The 21,486-nt window shown below is 39.5% G+C and overlaps 2 protein-coding genes across 6 annotated transcripts in view; both read left to right on the top strand.

The window, feature by feature from the left end:
- rapgef4a (Rap guanine nucleotide exchange factor 4a) overlaps nucleotides 1-8,235 on the top strand; it is a 34,250-nt gene extending 26,015 nt beyond the window's left edge. For 3 of the 4 annotated variants that reach the window (XM_084084339.1, XM_084084341.1, XM_084084340.1), the window contains exons 14-28: nucleotides 435-513; nucleotides 696-846; nucleotides 1,475-1,563; nucleotides 1,987-2,017; nucleotides 2,202-2,280; nucleotides 3,057-3,203; nucleotides 3,967-4,064; nucleotides 4,543-4,668; nucleotides 4,837-5,015; nucleotides 5,336-5,426; nucleotides 5,513-5,563; nucleotides 5,814-5,901; nucleotides 6,832-6,896; nucleotides 6,989-7,043; nucleotides 7,533-8,234. In XM_084084339.1, coding sequence (XP_083940465.1) covers nucleotides 435-513; nucleotides 696-846; nucleotides 1,475-1,563; nucleotides 1,987-2,017; nucleotides 2,202-2,280; nucleotides 3,057-3,203; nucleotides 3,967-4,064; nucleotides 4,543-4,668; nucleotides 4,837-5,015; nucleotides 5,336-5,426; nucleotides 5,513-5,563; nucleotides 5,814-5,901; nucleotides 6,832-6,896; nucleotides 6,989-7,043; nucleotides 7,533-7,660 — 1,457 coding nt within the window. In that variant the 3' untranslated portion in view covers nucleotides 7,661-8,234. Of the gene's footprint in view, nucleotides 1-434; nucleotides 514-695; nucleotides 847-1,474; nucleotides 1,564-1,986; nucleotides 2,018-2,201; nucleotides 2,281-3,056; nucleotides 3,204-3,966; nucleotides 4,065-4,542; nucleotides 4,669-4,836; nucleotides 5,016-5,335; nucleotides 5,427-5,512; nucleotides 5,564-5,813; nucleotides 5,902-6,831; nucleotides 6,897-6,988; nucleotides 7,044-7,532 lie in introns of all 4 variants that reach the window. The other variant, XM_084084342.1, reaches the window with a different exon arrangement.
- Nucleotides 8,236-9,214: 979 nt separating this feature from the next.
- map3k20a (mitogen-activated protein kinase kinase kinase 20a) overlaps nucleotides 9,215-21,486 on the top strand; it is a 35,426-nt gene continuing 23,154 nt past the window's right edge. For both annotated transcript variants that reach the window (XM_084085164.1, XM_084085165.1), the window contains exons 1-7: nucleotides 9,215-9,346; nucleotides 12,595-12,787; nucleotides 13,730-13,817; nucleotides 17,088-17,189; nucleotides 18,492-18,557; nucleotides 18,719-18,747; nucleotides 19,906-20,043. In XM_084085164.1, coding sequence (XP_083941290.1) covers nucleotides 12,629-12,787; nucleotides 13,730-13,817; nucleotides 17,088-17,189; nucleotides 18,492-18,557; nucleotides 18,719-18,747; nucleotides 19,906-20,043 — 582 coding nt within the window. In that variant the 5' untranslated portion in view covers nucleotides 9,215-9,346; nucleotides 12,595-12,628. The remainder of the gene's footprint in view (nucleotides 9,347-12,594; nucleotides 12,788-13,729; nucleotides 13,818-17,087; nucleotides 17,190-18,491; nucleotides 18,558-18,718; nucleotides 18,748-19,905; nucleotides 20,044-21,486) is intronic.

Here is a 21,486-nt window from a genome sequence, read left to right as displayed (position 1 = left end):
TCCACTTTCTCTCCCTGTGCGCTGGTCGTCTCCTCATGTGTGTGCTGTAGGGCATCGTATTCTCTGCACTGACCTGTTTGTTCACATCTATAATTAGCCCTGCATCACAAGGCTGATGTAATTAGCAACGGCTGTGTGAACACTTATGGTTTTCATTTTCCAACAGAGGTGACAGAGGAGCTGGGGCCGTGTGGATCGAGCTCTGAAAGGCCACAGTTTTAGCCTGCAGGTCTGACAAGACTTTGATGTGCTCTGGCATCACAGGTGCCTGACATGACTCTGTTTCTCTCTGTCTCTGTCTCTCACTCTCTATCTCTCGCTTTCTGTCTGTCTGTCTGTCTGTCTGTCTGTCTGTCTGTCTGTCTCTCTCTCTCTCTCTCTCTCTCTCTCTCTCTCTCTCTCTCTCTCTCTCTCTCCCCCTCTGTCCTTCACAGATCCAGCCCTGGATGACTTTGTGCTCATGCACTGTGTGTTCATCTCCAACAGTCAACTTTGCCCAGTGCTCATGGCCCAATATCCTTAAATACTTTACGGTCTGTCTGTGTGACACAGAGCTAATCTCGCCACAATTATGTTTTTTACGTGGATCACACCGTTTCTACGTGGATCCCCAAAAAATCCTAGTTTCAATCATGTGTGTTAATCTTGTCTGTGCGACTGCAATGTTTTGGTTCTGGTCTTTAACTGCACTGCACCTACCAGGCCCAGGCGCTGCAGGGCTCTGAGCAGGAGAAGCTGGACTACACCCTCAACAACAAGCGCAGGGTGATCCGCCTGGTACTGCAGTGGGTCTCTGTCCATGGAGATCACCTCCAGGAGGAAGACAGCTCGGTTACCTTCCTAGAGGTCAGTCGCACTTATTCACATGGAAATGTATGTGACAACTCCTGTTATGTTTAAGTCCTGATGAAGATCGCTGAGTGATCAAAGCATTGACACCAATAAAAATACAGCGGAGCTTTTGCAGGAGTGTTGATACTGCTGTTTGTCCTGCACCTGTGCCTTCTTCACACCTCCTGTTAACCACATTAATCCTGGCATTCCTATTTTGCGCAAATGTTCAGAAATGGTATTGTTTTTTATTTAAAAAAATTACATTAAAGAATATTTGTCGTATGGCAAACTATATTGTTAAATTATATACAGTAGATGATCACCCGGGCATTCGTCGTTGGCTGAGGTTATCTATCTATAAATTACCAGTGGTATATTGGTTAACGAAGGCTACGATGAATACCTGCACAGTGTTATCACAATAGCCTTATTTAGTCAGAAAGGCGACGATGAAGTAGCATTTTGTTAACACTGTCTGCAACTATGTCTGACGTACTGCATTCCTGTTGCAGTGGTCGCACACAATGGCACGCTAGGGCTGATATCAGTTATCACCCTCTCAGCCATATTATGTATGGGATGAGATAAACAATAGTACAATGACCGGCTTAATGAAAATTTTGTGTGCTGTATTTTGCAGGAGTTTCTAGTGGCTGTGTCTGATGATGCCAAGCTGATTCCACCACTCAGGGATCAACTACCAGAGTTGGAGAGAATTGTGAAGCTAAAGTAAGCATGTGCTGGTTGTGTAGGGTTGTGATACAGAAATGCCCAATTGTATGACTGCTGTCGCACATCAAAAATAACAGATCTTGAAGCTCACAGTGTGTAGCATCCACTCCCCATTGTGAGCTTATACAGTATATCAGCTATTTCTGGCAACATCGTCGTATGACAAGAAATATAAATGAACACAACCAAGCTCAATTGTACACCCCCCAAAATAAATCTGTATTTATAGGAATATGCTATGATGAGTTTGTGATGTTGTCTAACTGTGTGACCTACAAAGCATATTTTTCAGGGGCCTTAAAAATCCTAGCAATACCTTGGCATTTATTTTCCTAGAATACGATTGTTTGTTTTCCTAAATAAAGGCTCAAAATACTGTTCCTCCCAGTAGTTACTCAGTTATTATTTCTTCCGTTTCAGCACTGAAGATGCCAGATCATCACAGAAAAAGGTATTAAATAAAACTCAAATGTTTTCAACTATAAAGTTATGATACTAACGTTTTTGCTATATTTCTTTCATTTAATTTCATTTTATTTTGTTTTGCACGTGGTAGTGTATCACAGTACAATACAATTCCTATCAAAGGATAATAATTAATTTATAGGATGTTGGACATACATGTACTTCTACAGCACAAAATCCTACTGCGGCAGTTCAGTATGGGAGACGAGAAGCTCCAGAAACGCCAGCCCATCAAGAGTAAAGATGAAAGTAAGTACAAGACATGGCTACAGCAGTAAAAAGGTGGATCCATGACAATATTTGCTACCAAGCTATGGTGTTAATGTATGTTATTGTCACCATATTTGGCACCATTTGGCACAGGACAGTAGCATGGTATTCTGTATGAAATCTTACATTTAACTTCAATCAATCAATCAAGCAATCAAGCTTTATTTATAGAGCACATAAAATAAATAAAAAACATAGTCGACCAAAGTGCTGCACGAGTTAAAAGAAAAGCAATACATCAAAAGTGAAGAAGAAAAATACATATGTATGTAAACACAACATAAAACAAGCGTACATACATATAATATCTACGCGCGCACGCACGCACGCACGCACGCACGCACACACACACACACACACACACACACACACACACACACACACACACACACACACACACACACACACACACACACACACACACACACACACACACACACACACACACACACACACACACACACACACACACACACACACACACACACACACACGTGTTATGCTGTAAGAAAATCCTGTTTACACATCAAATAACCATTTGTCTGATATATAAATGGCAGGATAAGGAAATAGAAAACTTTTTAACACGGCAATAGATTAATGCTCCCTCTGTGGTTTACTCAGTGTTTTGACAACTGGTTGTCATCAGTGAAGGGATGGGTTGGGACTTCTTAAGAATTCTCCTTCTCATTTTGCCCTATCACCATCTCCCCTTTGTTTATTACCCTGTATGTGCTGTGCATATCTGCCTACAGTCCTGTTCAAAGTTTACTGCCCTGACCACACCTACACCACGATCCGGGTCGCCGTGTCCACCTCGGTCAGCGAGGTCATCAGCGCCGTGGCCGATAAACTTGGGTCAGCGGAGGACCTCCTCCTGGTCAGCCTCAGTTCGGCTGGAGGTGAGAACGCCGGCAGCCACGTGTTAATCAAATGATGGAAGACGCTTGCCTTGCACAGGTCATCCATCCAGGGATTCCTCTATTTGCAGAGCACCCCGGATCGTGTTAAGCTCATTAATCAGTCATGTAATTAATGAGAAACGAGTTGCTTTTGAACTGCTCTGAATGGCTGCTAGGTGCTAAAGCCCGATTTATACTTAGTTGCGCTCGGGTGTTGCACACCAAAAACAGCCATTCTACAAGCTCACAACGCATCGCAGCACGACGCGTTGTGAGCTTGTAGATCTGCCATTTTCAGTGTGCGACACCCAAGCGCAAACTAAGTATAACTTAGGCTTACCATCTGGGCAGTGGGCCATGGACAAGCAGCTCAAGGGAAAACCTCAACTCAGTATTTCTTTCTTGGCTCCAACTCATAACATTCTACACAGGCATGTGGCTGCCATTGGCTGGTACTTGTTGTATGGATATTCCACTGTGTCTGCCAAGAAGCACTAATTATTAGCCTATGTTTGACCTACAATACTCCCCTCACCGGTGGCAAGTGAATCATTTCTGAACTGAAGATACACTGTGTCGTTTCGAGGTGGTAATCATACCATCATTTGTCTTTAGCTATGCAAGTCCAAATAACAAATCTAGTTTTCCCTATAGCATCATAAGTTCAAGAACATTCGAAGTACTGTAAAGAGCCATATATACAGTGTATTTTTTGAAATTCATATCCACACCATTTTAAAATGTTTTGTTTTGTTTCTTTTAGATAAAGTCATCCTGAAACCCAATGATATTTCAGTGTTCTCCACACTCAGCATAAATGGACGTCTGTTTGTCTGCCCCAGGGATCAACTAGATTCACTGGTGCGTTAATGCCTCTGAAAAAAACACATTACTCAACACATTCTCACTCTGTATAGGCGGGCATTCAAACAGATTCAACTCCAGTAATTCACTAAGGGCCTGCCTCAGGTTGTACATCTCTAGCATCTGTTAGCAAGACTGCTTAATCTTCCCACAATTTGTCATGTAATCTACCATGTAACATTCAGTAAACACATACCCCTTATTTTATTGATATTGTCCATACATTTGCAAACAATTTTAATAGAAACTTTGCAACCTTTCTGCAGAACTGTTTTTTATTTTGCTTGTATTGATTTGCTTTGTTTTGGCAAGAGCTAGGACCAAAATATTTCAGTCAAATGGATATGAAATTTCCCTCTTGACCTGTGCTGTGCTATTCTTTACTGAATGACAATAGTTGTATAGATTCTACAATACACATATTTTACAAGGTGAGGCTAGTAGTAAATACTGAATGGTGTTTTCTGTGTTGCAGACGCCTTTACCTGAGCAGGAAGGTCCTTCTATGGGAGCATTAACTACATTTGAGTTGATGAGCTCTAAGGATGTGGCATACCATATTACCCTTTATGACTGGGAGCTCTTCGACTGTGTACATGAGGTATGACAGAAGATTCATCATCATTCCAAGATTAAAATAAATTCATAATAATTCATAACTATTTACTTCAAGCATATACCTTGAGTATCTTTTACTTAAACTCGTTGGATGTTGCACGGTGCAGAATGACAACTGAGCCCTTTTGGTGTGCATGTGATGTTCCAACAGCATGAACTCATCTATCACACTTTCGGGAGGCAGAACTTCAAGAGGACGACAGCCAACCTGGATCTGTTCCTGCGGAGGTTCAATGAGATCCAGTTGTGGGTGATCACTGAGATTTGTCTGTGCTCGCATCTCAGCAAACGAGTGCAGCTTCTCAAGAAGTTTATCAAGATCGCTGCCCAGTGAGTCGCCCTTTTTTCAGCTTCCATAACATAACATAACATAACATAACATGGTATCGGGCGGAAATGTTTATCAAATGTGTTGAACTGCAATAGGAATGACTACATTTGCCATGCTCTAGACTTTGACCTAATTAAGAGCTATGCAATAATTATATTATATATAAGTATTTCAAATGGTATTGCTCATGTATGACAATAATATTGATCAGAGTTTACCGTAAATATGGGAAATATCTTAATAATACCAATGCCTTAATAATACAAATGTCATATTCCAAAGGAGTCCAACGATATTTGCCTCATCATTTCTTTCATAGCTGTAAGGAGTACAGGAATCTGAACTCCTTCTTTGCCATCATCATGGGAATGAGTAATCCAGCAGTGAGCAGACTGAGTCAGACATGGGAGGTGAGTGTCTGTCTATCATCTGCACCTGCTCAAGATTATAGACACTTAAACTGTCTGTTAACCTCCCCTATCATCTATGTTGACAGAAACTTCCAAGCAAATTCAAGAGGTTTTATGGGGAATTTGAAAACTTGATGGTAAGTTGAGGCAGAGTCATTTTGTAGTCCCTTGACTCTCTCCCTTCACGTGAGCTCATCTGCATGTATCTACAGTGTGCTTTTTGTTTCCGTCCAGGCAGTTATTGAGTTGAATCTCAGCATTCATGCTGTGTCAACCTGTCATTGTGGTAATCTATGAATCAGGGCACTGTTAGCCTCGGCCACCGCTGTGATGTGTCCACTTAACACAGAAATGGGACATCTCAGAACAGTGCGACTGTTTCCACAGGACCCATCCAGGAACCACCGGGCGTACCGTCTGACCGTTGCCAAGCTGGAGCCACCCATCATTCCCTTCATGCCGCTCTTGATCAAAGGTCAGAGATTGCACAGCTCACCTAGCACTGACATGACCTTTCTTTGGTGTGAATGCTCTGCTGTTCTGCTGTTAGAAGAGTCATGATGTTTTCGATTCAGTTATAGCTTCACATCTACCCGTAGAGGAGTAGAAGACCCATGGTTTGTTTTAATTGTTTCAGTTGTACTTAATCTACACGCACACACACACACACACACACACACACACACACACACACACACACACACACACACACACACACACACACACACACACACACACACACACACACAATCCAATATTGCGGTGAAGTTCTTTTTGCTCTTACTTGATCTAACCAAGGGGCAAGGCTTGGATATTTACGATGAGGCCAACACGGAAGCTTATGAATGGCCAGAGTGGCGCTGTTTTACCCTGCGCCGACCTGAAGTGTCAGAAAGAATTTATTTTAGCGCAAGTGAATGGGTTTTTGACAAACTTTAGACTAGATTTTCTTGCCGTAATAAAAATTGTCATAAATTCTATATGCTTCCAGTCGCTAGTTTAAAGTCTCCTTTCAATCATCATGATATGCGTTTTGCTAAATTATGGTCCCATTTATTCTAAAATTGACGACAAAGTAGGCTATGCTCCAGGAGAGGCGGGATGATTTGATTGACAACCTACACAACCAATAGCATTCATTCCCCGCCCCCGCTCTTGATTGACAAGCTACCCAACCAATAGCATTTTTGGGGGTGTTTTCCGGTTCGCTGGTCACGTGTCTGGTCTCAACCAATAGCGTTTGAGTTCCGGACGTGGCCAACTGTATATATTAACGATGGAGGAATGCATGTTCCTGAACTATCGGCTTCATTTTCGTTCTGTAGAAAGCAGGGGAGTGGCTTTGTCCATTCTTTTTTACAGTCTATGGATCTAACATGCAAACTCCTGTTGTTTATTTTTAAAGACATGACATTCACTCATGAGGGCAACAAGACGTTTGTAGACAATCTGGTCAATTTTGAGAAAATGGTAAGGCAATGAATTAACATTGTTATTAGTCCTTTTAAAGCAACCTATTAGATTTGTTTCCCCTTTGCTGATTGTAGCTGTTTGTTTTGCAGCGTATGATTGCCAACACAGTAAAGATTGTGAGATACTGCAGGAGCCAGCCATTCAGTAAGTCAACACTCTGCTATGGGATCCTTACATTAACTAAATTAATTGGTATGAAAAAGGTTGGGGTGCCCTGGTAAGTTCAACCACATAACTGCAACGCCCCCGGTTCAATTCTTACCTGGGAGCTGTGTTGCGTCACGTGTTGTTTCTTAACCGTCACTCTCCTGTCAATCTTCACTGGCCTGTCTAAATAAAGTATGAAAGGTAGTAAATGCTACACTGATGCCAGATCATCTGTCAAATAAAGACTTGTATGTCCTTATCTGCTTCAGAGTTTCAGGTTCAACGTGTCATTTATGCTTCGTCTTACAACGGTGCTGCACACCAAAAATGGCCCATATTTACGGTCACAATGCATCGTGACATGTTTTGAGCTTGTATATTATCTATTTTCGGTGCACCACACCGTTGTACGATGAAGTAAAAATCACCAGGTTTAATTCATGATAATATTCTGATGCTTCATGATATGATTCTCCACTCGTTCAGGTCAAGATACCTCTCTGGCCAGTAAGAATCACCCAGACGTGCGGACCTACGTGCGCCAGCTTAGTGTGATTGACAACCAAAGGACACTCACCCAGCTCTCTCATGGACTTGAGCCTCGCAGGTCTTGAGAACAACTTGGAGAACAAGGTGTTGAGCGCTGATGCCTCTACACCACAAGAAATAAGCTTGCTTTGTATGAATTTACTTGCACAGAAACCGTTGTATGGAGACCATAATGACAAAGCAACAACTTTATATTATTTCAGAAACTCTAGAGTCATTTGAACCCTTCATTTGGCATAATCTGTAATATTTTGCTCATGCAAGCATTAGGTTTGGGCTGATCCGTCAACTTACTGCCCCATTATCACCATAATGTCAAAGTCACCTACAGTAACTAAAGGCACAATCCAGAAAACTGGTCTTTCAGCATATTTCTTAGATTATTGTAACATTTCAGGTGTAAACATGTATATGCTAATTCTCTTAATGTGCAAACCCTCAATATTTCTGATATTCTGTTATTTTGTATCTTTTGTATCAGATTATATTTATAAATATTTGAGTTTGTGTCTTTTATTATGTTGTAAAATGTACACATATTTATTTTGACCTCAGCATGCAGCTAATTATGATGTTGAGCTACGTGTGAGCACATTCCTCTTTTAAAGTCAATGATATTCGGTAAATGCTGTTTGCAGAATTTTTACCCATGTCTATTGTAAATATTAAAAAAGAAATGTTAGATCTATTTGCTCAGTTTTCTTTCATTTATTGATTTTGATTATACTAACATTTATTGAAAGAAATGATTACCATAACCTGACTTTATGTGGAAGTATTAGGAGCTATAATAACATTTGTAGTTTTGCGTTGTTGTTCATGAATTATTCATCAGGAAGCCACAAAAGTGTTTGTCGCATGAGATTTTGATTTGTTTGAATTGAACCTGCTGCCAATTAGATTTTGCATCTAGAAAAGTAAGTTCTGACGGCGTGTCCGTTTTTGTCCAGAGAGTGGCGCTGTTGTCAGCAGAATTGCATGCAACAACAAGTCTGTTCCGCTGGGGTGGGAGGAGAAGTTGGGGCAACTTGTAAAACCACGGTTTACACACTGACACCAGCAGTGGCGTAAACTAAAGTAACTAAGTACATTTACTCAAGTACTATACTTCAGTACAATTTTGAGGTATTCTTTACTGGCGTATTTCCAGTTTTCAGTTATTTTACTTCTACCCCACTACATCTCAAACTAAAGGCAAATATTGTAGGCTACTTTTACTCCACTACAATTATTTGAAAACTAAGTTACTAGTTACTTTGTAGATTTTGATTATTGTTACAAAACATATATTAACCACTTCAACCCTTCATACATTTTGACCATTTGAAAATCTACAAGCGATCTACAAGTTCACAATACGTTGCATCTGCTATTTTCAAAATATTTTTTTATACATTTTAAATATTTGAAAACTTGTGAAATGGGACCTTCTGCATAATGAGTACTTTCTACTTTTGGTACGTTGAGTACATTTTGATATCAATACTTTTGTACTTTTACTCAAGTCAATTTTGAGTATTTCTACATCGCAGTATTGATACGTATTACTTTTACTGAAGTAAAAAATTGGAGTACTTTTTCCACCACTGGGTGCGGAGAAGTCACAAACGTCACACCCGCACAGGAATTCCCGGAAAGCGAGAGAGTCTTTTCATTTCACTTTAGAGTTTTGCCTGTTTTAACCTCAGAGAGTAGAGTGGACTATAATACACCGCACTCTTCTTAAAGCCTGTTACTACACGTACACGCTGGTATGTATGCAATTCAATCCAAAAGATAGATATAGATGTGTAGCCGTCTAGACCAGTGGTACTCAAAGTGGATTCCGGGGGGACTCTGGGTTCCTTTAGGAAGTTCTAAATTGACCCTTACAAGTCTTTAACTCTGACAGTGTATAAATGGAACCAAATGGACTCGTTAGGGTTCATTTGGTTCACATTTGTACACTGTCAGAGACCTTGAAATGTAAAAGTTTGAGAACCACTGGTCTAGACTACCATTGCATTGGCAAGTAGGCTGACAGACAGATAATGAAGTTGACAGTACAGTGGCCTTGAAATGCTATGTGGTCTGCAGCCGTTAATGATGTGATTTTAGATTGATAACAGCCGCGATTCGAATCGACACTGGCTTTGCAGAGGCTGAGGTATACACGCACGCACGTATTTATCAAAATGCACCACTCCTCTTTTCTTGAGGAGGTAAACAAGAAGAATTCTGTAGCCTATAATCCCCTTCAGGTATGTTCATGTAGCCCTAATATGATTTGCTTAGGCACTATGTCAATTTTACTTTGTTACATCAAAATTCCACTCAAAAAATGTCAGATATGTGCCATAGGCGTTATAACTCTGTAACTGCACATTTGGAAATGGTAACAGGATAGGTGGGCACCTAGGAAGAGTGGTCACCTCACTTCAGTGTTAAACTGGCTATTTTTTCCAAAGAAAATAAATATTTGGAAAACGTTTTTAGGTAAAGTAAAGTATACATGATTAGAACATGCTTAAACATTCGACAATTAAGGTCTAATATGTGTACAATTGCTACAAATTGCTACAAAACCTGTTTATCCAGTTATTTTGGGGCATAAACAAGTTGAAGGATAACATTAAGTCTGATAACTGATGTACCGTCCAAATTCACATCATACTTTACATTACTTTATTAACTTGAATTTACTTTCTGAAAAAAAAAAAAATATATATATATATATATATATATATATATATATATATATATATATATATATATATATATATATATAACATTTTGGACAAAATAGCCGGTTTTACATTGTGGTTCCCAGATGTCCCTAGTGCCCACCTATCCTGTATCCCTGGAAATTAGCCTTATGTAAATGCACCACCCATGATATTAGTTGCCTATAATCAATGTTTCTCAACAGAATATGAATACCCAGAGAACTGGAGACAGACTATAGTGAACGCATGAATCAGCACCCATTTGTACAGGTCTGCAACAAATGGCCACATAAGTGTCCACTGTCAAATGTCACACTAAATGAGAGTAGTGTGAATCTCACACAACTCTCATTTAGGACTGAGGCGATATGGACAAAATTCACAAAGATTACAGTATGTGTAAAACAGTAAGTGATGTTGTAAGGATATTGTGTGGATGACTATTGGTGGTTTCACAAAATATGTACACATTGAGATTATTAAAATATATATATATATATATATATATTTATATATATATAGTCATCAGTAATACCTATAACAACTATGTGGGTGCAATCCAATCCAAAATCCCAGATGATGTCTAGTCTCATATCACAATATCGAAATAATATCAATATATATTGTTCAGCCATACTCTAATTTTGGTTAGTATTTTGTGTTATTTTGTTTTAATTCATGTAATCCCAGTTATATTTACTATCTGCAGTACAACATATGGTTATCAGACCATTAGTATTCTAATGCCGGCAGCAGTGTTTGCTATAGTTATTGGCAAGGATGTGTTTGGGAGTGCTACCATATCCCAGTAACCCATGTGTCTTGAGTAGCACAATATACTGTATCTGTGCAGGCTAGCTAGGGCAGTGGTTCTCAACCTGTGGGTCGGGACCCCCACATGATCTTTTTTTTGGGGGGGGGGGGGGTGGTCCCCAGGTGACAGTGGAGTGACAATTTAAGGACTTTTAATACCTTTTTAAATACCCCAAAAAATGCCAGATTGTAAAATAATATGAGAAAGAGGCAAAAATTGTGAAAATAGCTGATATACAAGCTTCGTATATACAACGCCTCGTTTAGGGTTGTGAGCTTGTAGATCTGCTATTTCCACAATATTTATCTGTGGAGCTGAGTCAAATAAAATGTAATGCCTCAACTCCTACAGTTCCAAGTGCTTGTCAGGGGGGGGGGGTCCACAGTTCAAATATGATTATTTTGGTGGGGGTCTACAGTTCAAATATGATTATTTTGGGGGGTCGCAGCCTGAATAGGTTGAGAACCACTGAGCTAGTGTACTGAGTAGATTGGTGTGAAGCTAAGTATAGCATGAATACAAGTAAATCAGCAGAGAGCATTGGCTCCCCTCTGTGACAATGGAGGCATTTCCAGCTGAGATGGATAGCAATCCCGATTAAGGCCCTGGTAACAGCCTTTTAAAAGCCATAATTGCTCGGCTGTAAATGGGAAACCTATGAACAATAACAGAGCTACAATTTCCTGTAATGGTGGGATTATTTCTTTACAAGATGCATTTATGCTGTTATACACAAACAAAAGGAAATGCTTTGTGTGGGCTGCATTTTTGGAAGCATAGGGTTCCTTGACCCACCTCATATATAGATAGACTATGCTGTATGTACAGTAAGCATTTAAAGGAAGGGGACAGACCCTTGTAGATGAATAGGTAGAAATAATATGCTTTAGGGATTTGTATTTGGAAATAAATAACTATAGATTAAGAATTATTTTAGGTTCTGTCTTTATCCATAGTTACCAGCTGTTGTTTCTCTCTCTCTCTGTGGCCTTACATGTAGATGTACTGAGCGCTGCAGAGTGCTAGAATAGTCTGTGTGACTTTGGCTGCGTGTATTCTGTGCAGCGATCACATCACCGGGAGAATGCATACCGGTCATGCCATAGTCCTTATTCAAGCAGACAGTGGATCCCGGACTGCTTGATGCTTACTGGTACTGGTGAGTTTATGTGGCGTAGGTCTGTGGCAGGGAAATGACACGTGGAACATTATGTCCTGTAAATCATTGGGTTAACTTAAGACCAGGGATGTCACACAGCCATACCGGGCAGACATAGCCGCCATCCAAAGGCCTCTCTGGGGGTCACAGTCTCTACAATCACATTCTCAAACTGTAGTGCACTGCAGGGCTGCAGTGGGATTGGCAGCAACTGGCAAGGCTCCCCCCTCCTAGGATTAAACATAGACTGATCTTAGCTCTGGTCAAAGACAGGTGAAGCACTTGATGAATTTTCCTGCGGACTGATCTTGTCCTCCTCAGAAGCTGTATTGTTGGTGCTGAGTGTCATTATGACATGTCGTCTCTCGGCGCTGCCTTCGTGCAAATCAACTTCGATGACATCCACTTCTATGAGAACTGCGGTGGTGGCAGCTTTGGCAGTGTGTACAGAGCCAGGTGGATATCTCAAGACAAAGAGGTGGCAGTGAAAAAACTGCTGAAGATTGAAAATGAGGTAGGAGTCATAATTGCTGTGGCTTTTCATATACTTTTTTAATTGTCGGTATAGTAATCATTTTTAATTGCTCCCCCATTTAGTGGGCTGTAGTGACTTCTGTACCCATCAGTCACACAGTAAAATTCACAGTGTTAATTTATGCATTGGAACTCTTGAGAGTGTACAAATGTAACCAAGGGTCCATTTGGATTTTACTGTGCAGTCATTATACCAAACCCCAACTCTTTGTGCTTAGAAATGTTCATATGGTATGCCTTAAAAGATCTTTATTGCCAAATGAGAGATTGTATTAGGACCAATTAAAGCATAGATAGTACTTGAACTGACTTTGAAATGATAGCCTCATTATCTTAAAAGAACAAAATCTTTTCAGCGAAATTCTATTGCCTTTCTTGGGCTGTGATATGTTCAGCACACAAGTCGTCATTTCTTTCATTAAAAAAAGATCACTGATATCCATTCAGTTTCAGTCGAGTGTTAGACAGATGATTATTCTTGCAAACGTTACTGTTGAAGTAGTCCTTTCAAATTAAACAGATTGTTCTGTTAATTATAGTGTCTTCTTACAATTTGATGAACATTTTTGTTAGCTTTCTTACCTTTTCTTCCATTTTATCAATGGCTGGGCAGTAGCAGTTCAGGTTTCTGACCTGTGTAGTACTAATTTAAGCATTTATTATTTTATTTTTTACGATAGTAATTATAACAACACATTGTATTTGTAATGCACTTCACATTTTCACAAATCTCAAAGTGCTGCAGGGTTAAAACAATGGCATTAAAAAAAGCCCTAAAAAAAAACCCTACTGGGGTAAAAAGTAGAAGTAAAACCAAGACATACGGAAAAACGATCAATGACTTGCATTTACTTATTCAGGAATGCATGTTTGACCCCCTTCAGCATAAACAAGTTATTTATTTGTGTGTTTGAATGCATAGGCGGAAATTCTTAGTGTTCTCAGCCATCGGAACATCATTCAGTTCTACGGAGCAATCCTTGAAGCTCCCAACTATGGAATTGTCACAGGTGAGTTCTTACATATAACCCCTTGTACACATGTGCACTAACAGTTAGATCTGACAATAACCAACAGGCTTTAACAGAGCTGTTATAGCCACCGATTTCCTTTTTGATTATACCATGATTAAAACCTGCCTTCCACCATCTGGTCATACCAGTTTACTTTGTTTACACACACACACTGCAAAGTTATGAGTGTTGATTTAACTCCCTACGGGTCCATTTGTACACTCAGATTTAACTCAACACTCAGGATTTTACAGTGCAGTTTGTTTAACACTGAATGGTGAAGAGGTCTCTATTGAAGCATTTGTGAATGTGTGAAGGTTCAGGAAGAACCCACCCTACAGTTGTGTGTCCTGAATTGAATAAAGCAACCTGCAAAGTTCAAACGTGGCAGTTGAGTACAGAGGGATGTCAGCCAGCTTTTGCACACTTACATAAGGCAGGAGTGTATCAGCCAACCTATGATAGTTCAATGTTGTTTTCAATTTCATTTCAAGATCTCTGTTTTCCTGTATCATTGTGTACTGCAGTGTATGAGGTGTAATGCATGTGTTGCTGCTGCGGTCAGCCCCTGATTCTGTCTTTGATGACTGAACACTTCTAACTTTGCTTTTTGGAGTGTATTTGACAATACCTCTTGAAGCTACGTTGTCATTACAGCATCTGTTCATAGCCCGTTTTTGCTGATGGCTTCCCTGGTAATATATTTCTGGAAATAATACAAATAAAAATGAAAAGTTCCAAAGCACTTCCTGTGAGTGTACGGGGCAGACACTCGTGACTAAAATAGTATTTAGAGAAGTGGTCACCAACACATTTTTGAACTATGCTTATTGTTTTAAAATATGCCGCTGAAACATTCTATCAAAAATAACTTCACTTTCACTATCACTATCAGATGATGCCCAGTGAGAATAAATGTTTAAGAAAATCAAGTAACACTTTTACTGTACAGCTTGAACAATATGGTTCCTCTTCCTTATGACCACTCGTAATACCACAGCATGTAAAGAGACTGACTATGCATTCATGTCCACATCCTACACATCCTCTTTCATAAATGCTGCTCTCCCATACTGGAACACTGTTGCTGCAAATTCCTTTTTGCAGGTTTTATTTACAGCTCTCATTTTAATTTATTTCTCAGACACGACCTGTCCCCAGTCCCCACTGTGGCTAGTGTTATGTGGTTGAAAGAGAGAAGGGGCTGGTTGTCAAGGGGCTGGTGTCTCTATTTATCAAAGCAGAAACTAATTAGCACCAGATAAAGGAAAAATGTTTATGGCTGTTCTGACCATGCCATTTCCACATTCATCAGCAGTGTTATGAATTTCCCCTGTCTGCACATATATCAGGAGCTGCGATTCCATCTCTGTAACAAACAATATCTACAAAGAGAATCTGTTTGTCTCTGTTGACCTACATGCCATTATGTCTGACCATAATTGCTTTTGTTCACGACAAATAATCATAGTGAACGAAGGAAGAGAGCCTTATGACCTTAAGGTTATGGAGAGAGGTGACTTTACCTTCACATATACAGTAATGCTATCCTTGTTCTGCACAGGTTGGTGATGTCGAGAAATTCTACTGTCAGAGACACTTTATATTTATAAAGTTTATCGCAGGTCAGTGGTCAAGTAGATCTCTGACGAAAACACGGATCAGAACATAGTTATCCACGAGGATAAGTGGGGACCTTGTGTCACAGGACTAAGCTGTACTCGAAGCAATACATGCCAGGCCTGTGCTATGGCTTCTAGATTCTATAATATTCAGATTGACAGAGCATCATAAGGCCAAGGGTGAACAACATAATAACAAGTTAGTACTGTCTTATCTAACAGTGACTGTAAGACATTATTCCACCACAGTGAACTGCTCTTTCATGGCCTTTGTGTTCACTCTTGGGAAGCTGGTTGAACTATGAGGGAAAGTTTATATTAGAAATTGCATTATCTATTTCATTTTTATGATCTTGTTCAAAGTACAAAGGCAGAATGATTTTTTAATGACTGCACCTGCAAGTGTTTACCGATATATAACAATACATTTTAACCATGTACTTTATGTGGCAATAATATCATTAAACATAGCACAAGTTCATTGGTCCACATTTATAAAGCCAGCATTTTTGTTCATCATGACTAGAATAGATCCAATCCAATCTTACTATTTTAAGGAAACTTATATTATAACTCATATAAACTAATTAAAATATGTTGCTGTTTGTTGGTGGCGTTTATTGAAACCTGAACCACAATAACAACCACAGGCGATTCCTCTTTCTGCGTGTTCTCATTGCTGTGAGGACATGATTGGATTGCTAATGCACAAACCATCCCTATAATAATGTAGATGGTATCAGATAGAGCCCTTTTGATCTTTTACTTTCACTCTGGCCGGGAAATCCTACTTTTTATGGACTTGTGGGAGAGCTGTGTTTGTTTTCCCTTGACAGTGAGCGGTGATTTATCTATTAACAGATATTTTCCAGAAGTAAGCGTGTCTGTGTCTGGAATAGATTATTATTATTTTTGTGTGGCATTTTTATTGCTTTATTGGATAGAAAAGTGTTAGAGAGACAGAATGCTGAGAACAGAGACAGGCGAGACACATGAGACAAGACGCTGGAACAGCATTCTGACAAGGATTTGATTTAAAGAGCTGCAGAAGTCTGCGTGAATGTCAAGGTCTATGCAATGTGGGAAGTCTGCTCTGGCATGTGAAACCACTGAAAACACACAGAGCGCTTGTAATGGCGTTTGGAACAGAAACAGCGTGGAGAAAAAAGAAAAAAAAGACCATTCCGTTTTGTTTTGGAAGCAACGGGATTTGACTGACGTTGATAGTTTTAACAAGCATGTCCCGCCGAGTCCTAGCAGAGGAGGGGGGGTCGGCTTGGGGTGTTAAGCTGTGAGGGCGTTTGCTCAAAGCATTGTGATAAATGAGCTCATCCACTGTGACAAGCCAATGACAGGAGCAATCTGTAAACAAGACTCTGCCAGCTTGCTTCTATGAGCCCTCTGGCAGAAATTCAGTTTTCAGCTGTTTTCACGTAATGCTCTCACATGTCATGCTCATATGTATAATGTTGCACTTTCACCAGTGTAGTTATGTCATTGGCATGGCATAACATGACATTTTCCCCTCACCATTTGTCAATCCTTTACAGTTTTGTCCTACTGCTTGTTAGTCTGTTAAGTCCTGAAATGTTCAGCTCAGTACAAACTCAAGGCATGTGTTTGATGTGATTGTATTTTCTTACAGAGTATGCAAGTGGAGGTTCATTGTATGACTACCTGTCCAGTGATGACAGTGAGGAAATGGACATGGGGCAGATCATGACATGGGCCATGGAGATTGCCAAAGGTAACGTGGAAATGTGTTATATTTCCTGATGATGTGAGCTAATAACAGACATCAACAACTGTTGGATTGTGTTGAAATATGACATTGCCCTTTTGTTCCAGCTTTTGTTCGTATGGTATTGATGAGCAATGTGTGTATTTTTACTGTGTACAGGCTGGCTAAGGCTTGAGTTTGAATGGCTTTATGACTAAAGTAAAGCAATCACCCGTTTTTTTGTACCTCATTATCAACTTCCTGACGGAATATGCTCAAGGTCTTTCCCTGGTCATTGTTATTCTGGGAGTATTTCCAAAAAGGAAGGGTTCCCACTCAGAGCATGTTTACACTGTAGCTAGAAAATGCTTTTCCTTTTGATGTGAAGAACAATTGCCCATAGCTTACATTAGGTAATGAGTGTTGGCATAGAGATATGTGGGAGAGCTCGAAAGCACATACTGTACTGTATTCTTGTATCAGTGGTTTAAAAAAAGGGAATGTCAAAATCTCAAGGCATGCCTGTAGTCATATCCGTGAAAATTAGCCTCTATAACATGTGTTATCACTTTTATCACTCTGTGAACGCATCTCATCTTGAGGTTGTAGATCTGCTATTTTCACTATTTTTTTTTAATTTGTGAAAATAGTAAAGAAAAAATGAATAACATAAACATTTAAAGATTTTGACTATAATAATAATTATCATGCCCAAAATAGGGACACCAGGTTAAAGGATGACTTCACCCATTTTCAACCTATCTTCATATGATTGGTCCTCAGTAATGCTCATGATAATATGGCACCATTTTTCTCTACCCGGTCTGTGTCTCAGAGGAGGGTTGTGGACAGCTAGGAAACCCACCTACCAGTGACATCATGTTGGGAATGTCAGGCTTTCTATTCCTTGAAAGTTAGCATGCTATAATGGAAGCCATTGATGTCGCGTTAATATATGAAATCTTCTTTAAAAAAAGAAAAACCTGTCTAATGATGATGTCACTGGTAGGGGGGTTTCTGAAGTATCCACAGCCCTCCTATGAGACACAGACTTTTTTTGTTTTACCATTTTATCATAAGTACTAGTGAGGACCAATTATATGAAGATTGTTGAAAATGGGTGAAGTCGTCCTTTAAAAGTGGTAAAAATTGAGGCGGCATCTGTCAGCAGGGAGTGTTAGGTTGGAGGGGTAGGATGAAGGCTCTACGACGTCTACGTCCCACGGCACACCTGGATTTATCTCACAGCACACTGGGAACCACTGCTTTATATCAGCCTGGTTTAACATTGATCTCCTTCAAAGGAAACTTTCTTTATTTCCCCTTTAGGAATGCACTATTTACATGCAGAGGCCCCCATAAAGGTGATCCACCGCGACCTGAAGTCCAGGAATGGTAACTGATCACATTTATCAGCACAATTCCTTCTTCTATCTGTTTGTCTGAACATTTGTATTAAAAAAAAAACATCTTCATGTGAATTTATAAAACAGAACTGAATAGCTATTTTCGCTGACATTGGCAACCCTTTTTCTTCCTCACTTTTACCTCTACAGTTGTTGTAACAGCAGATAAAGTCCTCAAGGTATGTTGTACAGTATGTAAATGGTCAGTTTTACATACTGGATTTGACATTTGAAGAACATCGATGTACAGTATGAAGTCATCGAGTAGTGGTACATGGTGTACTTTGACAATACCATAATAATAATATAATTTACTGTATATAATTCTCCTGCTCCAGAATGTGGTGACTGATGTCTTTTATTTAACTTCTTCTTTGTTTGTTTTATTTTATTTATTTTCATATTATACTGTCTCTTCCCTGGGTGTGTGGGGGTGGGGGGGGGGGGCGTATGAGCTGTTTGTGTGGATGTAATTGTATAGAAATAGGCAATGTTTTGGACTTGGTTGTTGCACACAAGAAAGAAAAGGCATGCAGATACAAAATATATGATTTACCTGCATGGACAGCAGAGGGCAGTGGATAACTTATTGCCAGCATCCTCTGTGAATGTCGATGAGGGAGAGAGAAGTTTTTGTGGGAAGTAGGAAGTAAACAGGGAAAATAGCAAAGTGTAGACAGTAGACACAGGAGATGATCGATGCTGGCTCCATCTCTAGCATGTTGATCTACAAAAGCTATACTTTGTCGTAAGATGTAGTCACGCACGCACCCAAAAATAGCACAAAAGCACAATTGAATGAACATTTTTATAATATAGTATAGTATCATTACTCGATTAAATAAGATTCCAAAAGATTGTTTTTAATTGACTATATTCATCTGTCACTTTCCCTAAGCTTCAGCGTTGAAAATTAGTCCATGGCAATTAGTCCAGGATAAAAGTGTATACTTAGAGGAAACGTATGGTCAATTTCCATAGTATCACGGCAAGAATCACCAAAATCCAGAACATCAAACGCAATATCATTTTTTTTCATACAAATTGCATGGATTATATCTGTGGTTTTCCTTTGTGGGAAGAAAAAGAAACAATATTGTTCATTATACCTGGTTCATGGCCTGGTTCATTATCAATTTTCAAGTCGATCGTGCTATATAAGGCTTTGAAATAAAGATACTTTTCTTTTACATTTTTTTATGGATTCAAGAGACAATACAACATTACACTTTTTTGTTTGTACCTCTATGATTTATTATAATTTGTAACCAATTATACAAATAATCTAAAGATGATGTTTAGAAAACACAACAACATGTCTGTCGTTTTCACTTCAGATCTGTGATTTTGGGGCATCTCGGTTCCTATCCCACACAACACGCATGTCCCTCGTGGGTACCTTCCCCTGGATGGCTCCAGAGGTCATCCAGAGCCTGCCTGTCTCCGAGACATGTGACACATACTCTTACGGTGTGGTGAGTGACATTTCTCAGCCATGATTTCAGTTGACCAAAGTGGAAACCCATTTGCAATATGATTAGATTGTATTAGAGCACATTTCATCTCAGACTTAAAAGTCAGCCCGACCAGAAAAAGGCTTGGCTTGTAGAATAAACCAAACAATCTGTTGGCTACCACAGGAGAAATAGTGCTATTTTTACTCTTATAAACTGCATGGCGGGGAAAATGAACTGTCAATCAGCCATTTCTCCTTGCACTTGAAAGGGGAGACTTTCAAAAATGACATTTTCATTCCTGCATTTTTTCCTGTGCTAAAGTGGACTATAACTGTCTTTCTGACCTTTGTAGAAGTACTGCTTCACTGGAACTTAGTATCTTTCTCATTCTTAGTATTTTTCTTTTTTCTTTCTGTATATACAAGTAGGTTGATTGATTGATGTACTTTATTTAGTAAGACATGAGAACAACAGTACATGGAAGTACAAATTCACAATACAAGGTCTACTAAACTGGAAGACTCATAAAAGCACAGAGCTTGTTTCAAATGAGTTCCCCATGCACACAAATCATGATGACATATAAGAGACAGACAGATATACACAACTACTATAGAATGTCATACAATCAGTTTACAGGTTACTGGTATGAAGAGTGAGAAATATGTACAAAAGGAGAAGGAGAGAGGGGGGGGGGGGTAGGGGGATAGGTTAGGTTAGGACTTAGACAGGGGCCATTTTCCAATTGCAGCCTCCTGAAGGTGTATCTTTAGGGCTGTTTTGAAAGAGAGTAGGGTTTTACACTCCTTTACTCCTTTTGGTAGGGCGTTCCACATTTTTGATGAATAGCATGAGAACGAGTTACTTCCCTTTGTTGAGCCAAAAAAGGGTTGGACAAGGTTTGTGGAGCTGCCTCTGGTATTGTGATCGTGGACATCATTAACATTTTGGAAGTATTTTGACAAATACAGGGGGATCCCAATGTTGTGATATATCTTGAAGACCAGGCCCATAGCAAGTTGCTGTACTCTGTCCGCAACCCTAAGCCATCCAATCCTATCAAAATGATCAGGGGTTAGATGGATTTTGTAGTTGAGGCCAACAAGTAGCCTTACAAGTTTGTTTTGGGATGTTTGGAGGTTAGGTAGATAGAGTTTGGAAGGTTTGTGTCAAAATGTAATCCATTGAAATAGTACAAGTATAATGATGTACAACTCCTAGCCATTAACTTATTTTGATTATTGATAGGGCCTATGAAATCCAGATGTACACAACCATTGTTTTTGTCTAGTTTGTGTCTTTTATTGCATTGTTTTGGCTAGATGCTACAATGCTAGCTTCATGTTAGCGCTGTTGCCAGGTTTTGTGAGAGAAATAAGCAACCAGGTCGATGAAAACAAGCCCAAAAGAATCGACTAGGCCACATCACATGAAAATAGCAGATCTACAATATATATTTGA

The sequence above is a fragment of the Gymnoscopelus microlampas genome (assembly GCF_963454915.1).
Source record: "Gymnoscopelus microlampas genome assembly, chromosome: 17".
In the NCBI taxonomy this organism is placed as follows: domain Eukaryota; kingdom Metazoa; phylum Chordata; class Actinopteri; order Myctophiformes; family Myctophidae; genus Gymnoscopelus; species Gymnoscopelus microlampas.
This window is presented reverse-complemented; position numbering and strand designations above follow the sequence as displayed.